Source organism: Acipenser ruthenus, chromosome 8 (assembly GCF_902713425.1).
Source record: "Acipenser ruthenus chromosome 8, fAciRut3.2 maternal haplotype, whole genome shotgun sequence".
NCBI classification, from domain to species: Eukaryota; Metazoa; Chordata; class Actinopteri; order Acipenseriformes; family Acipenseridae; genus Acipenser; species Acipenser ruthenus.
Window position 1 is genome coordinate 60,071,086 of NC_081196.1, and position 11,298 is coordinate 60,082,383.

The 11,298-nt window shown below is 42.8% G+C and overlaps 1 protein-coding gene across 2 annotated transcripts in view; it reads left to right on the top strand.

The window, feature by feature from the left end:
• The window catches only part of LOC117406625 (A-kinase anchor protein 11), a 36,159-nt gene that overhangs the window by 20,265 nt on the left and 4,596 nt on the right, over window positions 1–11,298 (top strand). The window contains exons 8-11 of one of the 2 annotated variants that reach the window (XM_034010788.3): window positions 519–674; window positions 2,214–2,297; window positions 3,173–3,219; window positions 10,799–10,959. In XM_034010788.3, coding sequence (XP_033866679.3) covers window positions 519–674; window positions 2,214–2,297; window positions 3,173–3,219; window positions 10,799–10,959 — 448 coding nt within the window. The remainder of the gene's footprint in view (window positions 1–518; window positions 675–2,213; window positions 2,298–3,172; window positions 3,220–10,798; window positions 10,960–11,298) is intronic. The other variant, XM_034010790.3, reaches the window with a different exon arrangement.

Here is an 11,298-nt window from a genome sequence, read left to right on the forward strand (position 1 = left end):
AAAGTGAAAATGTTTTAAAGCCATTTTGTTCCCTTTTGTTAGCTTTAGTATCCTGCATAGATTTAGTCAAGGTTTCTTTTTTGTAGTTTTAAAAGTCTCTAAACAGGACTGTGTTCATTTTTACTGTTTGCATACTTTTACGTTTGAGTGTAAGAATCTTCCACTGTTTCCTGTGCAGAGAATATTTATTATTTTCTTTGTTGGAGCACAGGAAGGGTCTTGCAGTATACAGTTTTTAAACTACTGGGTAATGACTGTTTTAAAGCTAACAGGAGGTGGGAAACGGCTTAAAAATACTAGCAAGTTTGTAAAAAGAAAATGTTATAAGATATGTATATTGCAAGCCATGTTAATATTGTTGCTTCTTACAAAGTACTAAAAACATGAAATCGAGGCACAAGCCTTGCTACTGTTACATAGGCCAACAGAAACTGATTTGAGACAGAATTACCCTACTCTGACATGCCAGTCTTTTCCACCATTTAACCAATGGTACTGTTTTCCTGCCCTGTTTGCAGTGCTCCTGGTAAGGAAGGGCTTCACACCTCTGAGTCCACAGTCAGTCAGCAGCTTAGCCTGAGTGTTGGGGATGACAGCACTGGCAGCTGGTCCAACCTGAGCTTTGAAGATGAGCATCCCGATGAAAGCAGCAGCTTCCTTCACCTCAGCGACAGGTACAAATAACTTTGGAAACACTGTTTTCATGATCTAATTGAAGAGCCAGGCATTGGGAGTGTTGTATATCTCATTATCATGCTGTACGTCTGTTACGTCACCCTCTGATCTCGTAATTGATACATTGTCCAACTCAACTGAAAACTGTGGATTTGTAAAGAGAACACAAAAAATTGCATTTGACAGAAAACTATGGAATCCTCAAATAAACAGTTTATTCACAAGAAAAACTGGATTTGTCACCGAATAAAGAGTAGCAATTGCTTGTTTTCCTGTCGGTCAGCTTCTAATTATTTTTATTTTGCTGTACACAGCCTTTTAATTAATGATAAGCAGCTGTAGAAAATTATTTTTTTTCAATATGTAAGCATGTTCAATGATGAAAATCAGACAGGAGGAGGGGGTACTTGACTAAAATGTTTGACTCATAAGACACACATAGAAGCGTGTTCATTTCCTGTTTAGCCATCCTTTGAGCACAATTGTTTCGCTGTAAATCTGCATTTTCTGCGATTTTGTTTTGTACTCTTTTCCACAAGTCCTATGTTAATTGCGTTGAAAATTCATTAGGGCTTTTCTAAATCTTTTATGGCATGGGGTAAATGGTGTACCAACTAACTCACTCACTCACTAACAATCTCACTCATTAACTTTCATGCTAACATGAAATGTTTGTGAAGTTTTCTTGCATACCATTAAAATAATCAAGTGCTGTTACTATTAATGTTAGGAGGAGCTTTGAGTGTGAAGTGATTTGAGGAAACAATTGAGAGAAGACACATATTGATATAATTTGAATAATATTTTCTAACATTTTTAATCCTGCTAAAATAAGACGAGAGAAAAGTGTGATTAAAAAAAACAAACAAAAAAACATGGTTATTTAGTTACTCACTGTATATCCAGGACTGTGGCAGCAGTTAAACTGTACAGTACATTGAATACAATCTTCATCCAAAACTAGAAGTTGCTTTTTTAATCAGTTTTGGGATAAATTATATAATCTAAATGTATTTATCAATAGAGTCCTTACTTCTGCAAGGAAACAAGGTTGGGAACCACACTGAATTATTTTCACAGTTGGTGTCTGGTGCCATTTTGGCACAGTGCCCTGCTATATAATGTACAGTTTCTACAGAAATAATATATTTAAACCATTAACAAATTTATAGTGCCATCAACTAATGTTTTAAACATAATTAACCCTTTCATAATCCTGGAACACTTTTAAGGGTAACAATATACAACAATGACTTTTTCCACATAAGTAAGTTTGTCCTTTATGACAGAAAGACCTTCCCACAAAAGCCCACTCCTCACAGATTTTCAGAGAAGTTTTTTTCTGAGTGTTTCTGTGTTAACCCTCCTCTTTGTTGTAATATCCCTGTGCTTTCAGTCTTCATTCCCATGTTTTAAACTTAATAATATTCAGTGACTTAATAAAATTACATTGGGTGATTTTGCAGTTTATTAACCACATCAATTCCAGAAACCTCATCTAGATCTTGTTGCGTTCCCTTCTTTTCTTCCCTCGGCAGTAATGGTAACAGCAGTAGCTGGAGCAGTCTTGGGTTAGAAGGAGATATTTATGAGGAGAATTTATCCTTTTCACCATCAGACAGGTTGGTCCAGTCCAGGATGCTGAAATACAAAGCGTGGGCTTTTCTTGGACTTTTCATAATTACTGCATGATGTCATAGTTTTGATGATCTAGTGCTGAGAAATATGTCTGCAAATGTGGGGCCTTTACCTTTTAAAACAGAAGAAACACAGCAGAGCCTTGTTTTGCTAAGCTTGTGGTTTGACATAAGTACACAAATGGAAGTGTGTGGGGAGGGGTTCATTGTGTAAAGGCTTCGTCTTGGCAGACACAAATGTCCTGTTTAAATCGCATGCGCCTTTGGAAGCAAAGCTGATCTGTGCAGTTGTTCTGCTTCTCACATGATTTTGTCATCCCAAAGGACAAATGCATATGGCATCAAAGAAAAACAGCTGGCTTGACCAGTATTTGAATATGTGGGTGATGGTGGTGGTGGTGGTATGTTGTTAATGACATACCATTCACTTTTTAATACGCTTCTTCTCTCATGTTCCTGGCAGTGATATGTAATTGTGGATACTGATGATGGTAAAGTGCAATTAGACCGTGTCACACCCACTGAACTGCACCCGAGCCCAGGGCTGAATGTTTAAGCTCAGTAAAAACATTGATCTTTTGTCTCTTTCTACGGTAATATCTCAGGTTTCACTGCTGCTGCTAGTGAAGGAGCATACATACTGTTTTGGCCAGTAAATTTAGCATTTAGCACCACAAAAACACCCTGAACAAGTCACAACCAAGAGTGAAGATTGTGTGAGAAGAAGTACTTCCTGCTAACACTGCGGTTCTTGTTTTGCAACCCTATTGCATGTGCTGTATTTCCTCTTTATCTACACGCTTTCCATGATCTTGAGTCCCTGGTCTCAGCACTCACTTTTCTCACTTTTTGACCTTCAGTGATGGAACTGAAGACAAGGAGGGTGAGCCCAAGGATGATACTGAAGGTAATGCATTTGATCTATTCTCATTTGGACTCATTTATACCTTGAGGGGTAAAGCAAGTGAACCAGACAGTGATGACATTCATATGGAGATTTACAGTCATGTCTGTTTTGTAATGCAGAAGTGTAATGAGATGCAAAAAATCTGAAATATCCAATAACAATTTATTGTGTTGCTTTGTAGCAATTCCCATGCTACATAATGTGGGTGTAAGTCTCACCCACCTGTCCCTTTAATTAGGGTCAGTAGCCTGGCCAGGTCAAAACTTCATTTCCCATAGTTCCTTGCAACCACCCTCTGTTCATCCTCTCTCCCCATTGGCTCATTCAGATTTCCACCCCTCCAATCTCAGAGCTCCTTAGTAGCCAGCAGTTGTATTAAAGCTGGCTAATCAGGCCTGAGGGGGACTCCCTTTTTCAGAGGAATCCATTTAACTACAGCATTTTCTCTACTTAAATTTCAGTGAATCCATTAACATCCTTAGATAATTCCAGTGCATCCGTTTATTTTCTTTTGTTGCTGCACTTTGTCTAAACTCCTCTTTTTGTTTTCACTGTTACTTGTTTAAGTTTAGCTGTTTTTTCTAGGTCTGTTTAGTGTTTGTTGTTTTATGTGTGACAGCCTCCATTTTTTCCTGATCCTCCTGATTTTTTCCAAACAACTGTTCACCATTCAACTCAACACTACTGGACAGTCTCAACAATTTCAACGTACTCAATGTTTTCAATCTTCTACAATCACCATCATTTCGGGACACTTTGCTGGACTGCCTTATTTGTGGGTGAGATCATTTCTTTTTCGTTTGGATTTTTTCTACTTTAATTTGATACTTTTGTGTCCTGTATTTTTTGTTATTTTGTTACTTTGTATGGATTTCAATTACCCTGCTTTACTGGACTTGTTGGGCCTACCTGTCATTTTCCCACCATTGCCATAGAGTTTTTCGTCTGTATCTATTTATTTATCCTTGGTCTTTATCTGTGTGTGTTGTGTTTGTGAGTGTGGGTTTATTGGAGACCCTCCGGACACTACATTCATTTCTACTTTGTGAATCTGTTTAGCCTTCTGTTTGTCCCTACATATTTATCTGTACCATCTTATGTCTTACCTGTTACCTGCAATTATTTGAATTACTTTCTTATCATTATTCATTTCATTCATTTGTTCATTTTTTCATTTGTTGACATTATTGTTCACAATAATAAACTGATTGTTCGTGAAATTGGCACCTCTGACGTCCCTGCTTTTGCTGTCTGTCACTCTTGCTGACTTATTTAGCTATAGGAATAGGGCCAGTAGTTTCTCCTTAGGGAGGACAGTGCAACTGCTTCTCAGTTGTGCAGAGTGATCGTTACAGAATTGGTGGCCCGTACGGGGACCCTTTGTGTCATTAAATTCAAATCTAAATTCATCAGTTTAAATTGTTGGGAACTTAATGTCAGAAATGGAAAATCAGACCTTGACTTCGCTAAACTTCTCTGAGATTGGAGATAGACCCCATGTGACTATCAGAGAGCCTATCACAGAGAGAACCACCCGCATTAGTGACCTGTACATTACACAGGAAGGGGCAGATCTTTCTGGAGGCGATGATGATGAAGGGAACCTTACTGACAGTGTTGCGATAGGGCAATTGACTGAGCACTGTTCCCATCTCACTGACCGTGTTGAGCAACTGGAAACACAGCTGTCTGAGTTACAGGAGAGCAGCATTAATCGTGAACAGGTCCTGCGAGGTTACATTGAAGGACGCTTTGCAGATATGGAGAATCGAAGGCAAGAGGCCCTTGATGAAATGGATCTGGAAGTGGTGAAGTGCCTGAAACGCCGCGATGTGCTGTGGGGAGAAGAGCTGAAGAAACTCTTCAAAAAGACCAGCACCCCTCGTCTGCCACTTTCTTTGCCGTCTTTCTCCTCTAGAAAGCAGTCTGCGCCACAACAATTCTCCTTTGACGGTGGGTCTGCTGATTACCATGGCTCCAGAACTGAAGGAAGTCTTTCCCAAGCAAAGCTGCCCATTAAAATCAACCTCCCAGAGTTTGGCGGGGAGGCCAGCAGCGATGCCATTGACTTCCTGGACAAATGTGATGAATTCCTAGCGCTACGACCCATGACACCAAATCAGATCCTGGCAACCATGTCCAGTGTGCTGAAAGGCTCAGCAAAGAGCTGGTGGGTTGCAGAGCGCAAGGGAATCCACTCCTGGGAACAGTTCAAGGCTGTCTTCCGTCAAGCCTTTCTGCCGTCTGACTTCCAGACCGAAGTGGAAGACCGACTCTGCTCCAGAGTCCAGCTGCCTGACGAGCGAATCCTTGACTTCGCCTATGACTATCGTGCCCTATGTCTGCGCTGGAAGCCAGACTTGGAGGAGACTGAGTTGGTTTGTCGCATTCTAAACAGCTGTAATCCCAAACTGGCAAGCTGCCTTAGGGGAACAGTGAAGACAGTGGCAGAACTGGTGTGCATCGGGACCCAGGTGGAGAGAGACAACGCTGCTCAGCGGGAATACTGGGTCAAGGCAAAATCCAGCAAAGCCGTTCAGGACAATAGGAGCCATAAAGGAGCTATGAAGAAGCCGGCAGAGGTCAGCATGGTGAGAAGCCAGAAGAAGAAAAATATAGTTCCTGCTGCAAGCCTGACTCTGCTGATCGTGGATGTAGGCGTTCGAGGGCTCCAAGGGCCTGCAGTCCTGGACACTGGGAGCACCTTCACTCTGATGAGAGAGAGTCTCTGGAGGAAGATCGCTCATCCAGGGGAAGAGCTGGAGTCTGCACAGGACCAGTATTTCATGTTGGCGGATGGACAGTCACACCAGGCCAAAGGTCAAGTTCGCCTCACTTACCTTCTCCACGGAGAGATCTGGTTTCTAGGCACATATATCCTACAGGATCATCACCTGACGTTTCCCCTGGTTCTAGGCTTGGATTTCCTGGAGAAAACTCATACCCAGATTGACATTGTCAATAGGCAGTATGGTGTCAAACACCAGAAGGATTTCTCCTACCATCCTTTTTTGCCACGGTATGAGGGGGAAGCTTCCTGGGACAGGTCCTTATCGAGTGTCAGCCTCTACTTCCATACATCTTGCCAGCCACCTACCACCTCTCATCCAAAGCCATGCCAACCGGCGAAGGTGACCATGACCATCACTTCAGCTGAACCATCTCCTGTCGAGCAACAACTCCAGAACCTCCAGCAAAAGTGGTCTTCAGTGTGCACTGATAAGTTGGGAATGACAACAGTCACCCGTCACTCCATCTCCACTGAGGACGAAGTCCCTGTTCGGGGTCGACTGTATAGAGCGTCTCCACTGAAGAAGGCTTTAATCAAGGAACACGTCCAAGACATGCTGCTGGACGGAGTTATAGAACCATCTAACTCCCCATGGTCCTCTCCAGTGGTGCTCACAGAGAAGAAAGATGGTGGTTACAGGTTCTGTGTGGACTACAGAAAGCTGAATGCAAAGACTGTCTTTGATGCATATCCCATGCCCCTCATTCATGACATCCTGGAGTCCCTGAGTGGTGCTGCGGTATTCAGTTCCCTTGATCTACGCTCGGGTTACTGGCAAGTGGCGATGGACTCAGGAAGTAGAGCGAAGACTGCGTTTACCACACCCTTTGGTTTTTATCAATTTAATGTAATGCCATTTGGGTTAAAAAATGCTGCAGCCACTTTTCAACGGCTGATGGAGAGAGTGTTAGGAGACCTCCGAGGGAAGATCTGTTTCGTCTACATAGATGACATCATTGTCTATTCGCCAAACTCCGCACAGCATCTTCAAGACCTCGAAGCTGTCTTCCACAAACTTCATCTGGCCCGTCTTACTCTCAATCTCAAAAAATGCCACTTCTTCAAACACACTCTCCATTTCCTTGGTCATGTGGTTTCAGGTGAGGGTGTAGCTGCTGATCCCCACAAGCTCCAAGCCATCCAGGAATATCCCATTCCTACCAACTTGAAGGAGGTTCAACGGTTCCTAGGTTTGGCAGGGTGGTACCACAAGTACATCCCCAGGTTTGCGGATATTGCTGCCCCACTTAACAACTTGAAAAAGAAAGATGTCCCCTGGAAATGGACAGGAGAGTGCCAGAAGAGTTTCAAACTCCTCCAGGAAGCTTTGATCAGTCCTCCAGTCCTCGCTCACCCGGACATCAACAAGACGTTCCGAGTCTTTACTGATGCCAGCGATGTAGGACTTGGAGCGGTTCTGACTCAGCTAGAAGGAGATGATGAGAAGGTAATAGCCTACGCCTCCAAATTACTGAACTCTGCCGAAAAAAACTACTCCACATCTGAAAAGGAGTGTCTCGCTGTTGTGTGGGCAGTAGAAAAATGGCGGCATTATCTGGAGGGGATGGAGTTTGAGGTTGTCACTGACCACGCTGCACTCTCCTGGGCATTCAATAACCCAAAAACCTCTTCCAGACTGACCCGCTGGACTCTTCGCCTACAACAATTCACTTTTACCGTTATTTACAGGAAAGGTAGTCTGAATCTTGTACCTGATGCACTCTCCAGAGCTCCACTTGTACCACCTTCAACTCCTTCTGCATCAGTGTGTGCTAGCAATGCCCCTGCGAGTAGCATGGATCTTCCCACCACCATGGACCAGATTGCGGCCGCTCAGTCCAAAGACCCAGCTATCTCTGACATCATCAATGACATTGCTTCCAATACTGCCAATGATAACCGCATCTCCTTCATCCAACAGCAGGGACTTGTGTATCGCCGGGTGCCCATTCCTAAACAAGGATTCCGATACCAGCTGGTAATTCCGGAACAGCTGACGGATTCCTTCCTCCACCACTACCATGACAACCCTTTGGGAGGTCACCTGGGCAGGATGAAGACCCTGTTGCGCATGCTGGAGGTTGCATGGTGGCCCTCCATCCGTAAAGATACATGGCACCACATAAAGGAGTGTCAAACCTGCCAGAAGTACAAACCATCCAACACCAAACCTGCAGGTCAACTCCAGTCCACTACTGTGAAGGAGCCCGGAGAGATGCTGGGTCTGGACCTAATGGGACCTTTCCCAAGAAGTAAAAAAGGTAACACTTACATCCTGGTCATTGTTGACTACTTCACAAAGTGGGTTGAGCTGTTTCCATTGCGGGACAGTAAGACCACCAAAATTGTGAACATTTTGACGCCGGAAATATTCACTCGATGGGGAACACCGCAACACATTCTTTCAGACCGTGGACCTCAGTTCACGAGCCAGCTACTCGCAGAGGTGTGCAAGACCTGGGGAGTAGTACAAAAACTCACCACCAGCTACCACCCACAGACCAACCTGACAGAACGCGTGAACCGCACCTTAAAGACCATGGTTGCATCTTTCGTCGGGAAAAACCATCAGCTGTGGGATCAGTGGCTACCCGAGTTTCGTTTCGCCCTCAACACCGCCAAACATGAAACCACTGGCTTCTCTCCTGCAGTATTAGCGCTCGGAAGGACCATCAGAGGCCCATTGGACCGATTAATCGCTGTTGCTCCTGCTCCATCCACCGATCCCTACCAACTGCTAGATCGCCAGCAGCAGATTGCCGAAGAGGTGAGGGATCACGTTGCCAAAGCTCAGAAACGGCAAGCTCGGAATTACAATGCCCGGAGAGCACACTGTCAGTATGAAGAAGGTGAGTTAGTCTGGATAAGATCTCACCCCTTATCTGATGCCTCCGGAAAGTTTTCCGCAAAACTTGCCCCTAAATGGTTTGGGCCAGCTCTTGTAACCAAGAAACTTGGACCCAACAACTACAAAGTCAAGTGGGGGGAGCCAGATTATTTCAAAGAGGATACCGTCAATATTGTTAATTTAAAACGCTACTATGGCGTTCGTCCCTTGCACCTCCAGTGTGGGGGGGGGGGGAATATGTAGCAATTCCCATGCTACATAATGTGGGTGTAAGTCTCACCCACCTGTCCCTTTAATTAGGGTCAGTAGCCTGGCCAGGTCAAAACTTCATTTCCCATAGTTCCTTGCAACCACCCTCTGTTCATCCTCTCTCCCCATTGGCTCATTCAGATTTCCACCCCTCCAATCTCAGAGCTCCTTAGTAGCCAGCAGTTGTATTAAAGCTGGCTAATCAGGCCTGAGGGGGACTCCCTTTTTCAGAGGAATCCATTTAACTACAGCATTTTCTCTACTTAAATTTCAGTGAATCCATTAACATCCTTAGATAATTCCAGTGCATCCGTTTATTTTCTTTTGTTGCTGCACTTTGTCTAAACTCCTCTTTTTGTTTTCACTGTTACTTGTTTAAGTTTAGCTGTTTTTTCTAGGTCTGTTTAGTGTTTGTTGTTTTATGTGTGACAGCCTCCATTTTTTCCTGATCCTCCTGATTTTTTCCAAACAACTGTTCACCATTCAACTCAACACTACTGGACAGTCTCAACAATTTCAACGTACTCAATGTTTTCAATCTTCTACAATCACCATCATTTCGGGACACTTTGCTGGACTGCCTTATTTGTGGGTGAGATCATTTCTTTTTCGTTTGGATTTTTTCTACTTTAATTTGATACTTTTGTGTCCTGTATTTTTTGTTATTTTGTTACTTTGTATGGATTTCAATTACCCTGCTTTACTGGACTTGTTGGGCCTACCTGTCATTTTCCCACCATTGCCATAGAGTTTTTCGTCTGTATCTATTTATTTATCCTTGGTCTTTATCTGTGTGTGTTGTGTTTGTGAGTGTGGGTTTATTGGAGACCCTCCGGACACTACATTCATTTCTACTTTGTGAATCTGTTTAGCCTTCTGTTTGTCCCTACATATTTATCTGTACCATCTTATGTCTTACCTGTTACCTGCAATTATTTGAATTACTTTCTTATCATTATTCATTTCATTCATTTGTTCATTTTTTCATTTGTTGACATTATTGTTCACAATAATAAACTGATTGTTCGTGAAATTGGCACCTCTGACGTCCCTGCTTTTGCTGTCTGTCACTCTTGCTGACTTATTTAGCTATAGGAATAGGGCCAGTAGTTTCTCCTTAGGGAGGACAGTGCAACTGCTTCTCAGTTGTGCAGAGTGATCGTTACAGCTTGTTCCAGACAAGAATGACACATCAGTGTTGATAAGTACAGTGCCCTGAAGCACTGAGGTTTTTTTCTGTATTAAATCATATATTTGATCCTGACTACAGCTCAGGTTTAAAAGTGCCTTATTAGGGTTTTTGTCTGTGAAGAAATACCTAATTTCTCGTATTCCAACTGAAGTTTACCATCCTCATTTCTCATCGAAGTTTCTTCTTTGCGGTCCTTTATTTTTTGTCCTTTTATCGCCTTCAAATGGAGAGGGCTGCCGATAAACTTTGTGAAAATCAGATTTGTGAAAAGAGATTTTATTTTAAAAGAATAACTGCTGCAACTCCTAGTGAACTGAAATAGAACATTGATCATTAATTTATCACGGGGTGCAACTACTGTGTAGAATAGGAACTCTGTGTGAGCAATGGAGTGGAAAAAGTTGGGAGGTACTGTATACAATGACAGCAGGGCACGGTCATTAATGTAGAATCGGTGTTTGCTATTAATATGTTAACACTGTTGTGGTTGTGTTGTCAGGGTTATTGCATGTGGGCAGAGCGCTGTTGGTGGTTAACAGTGATGTGAAAGCGCACAGTGTAGACCTCCAGTTACGGATCACATTGCAGTGGATTGCTGCTTCCCATGCTGAGCTGCCAGTACTACAGTTCTGCCAGCCACCTGAAAAGGAGCTTGGACTTGTAAGTATAAACATAAGAATATGTCAATTGTGCATCAGAATGACATGACCAGCTGTTATTGTTTTTAATATTCTGAATGAAATAAAAGGAGGTAGGAATATTCTACTGAGTTATGGTTGACCAGTAAAAATACTGTTCCTGTATTTTGCATTTTTGAAGTACCTGTACATACAAGGGCGACCTTGAAGTTCACCTCCTATCTAATATAGCTCCCCTCAAATTTTAGTGAGTGATCACTGTTGATATAAAGGCGGGCCAGTTTGATTTTATTAATCAATGGTGGCATTTTACATGTCAGATTGGTTCAGAATGTATTTACCCTGCTGTAGTGTTTTTTTG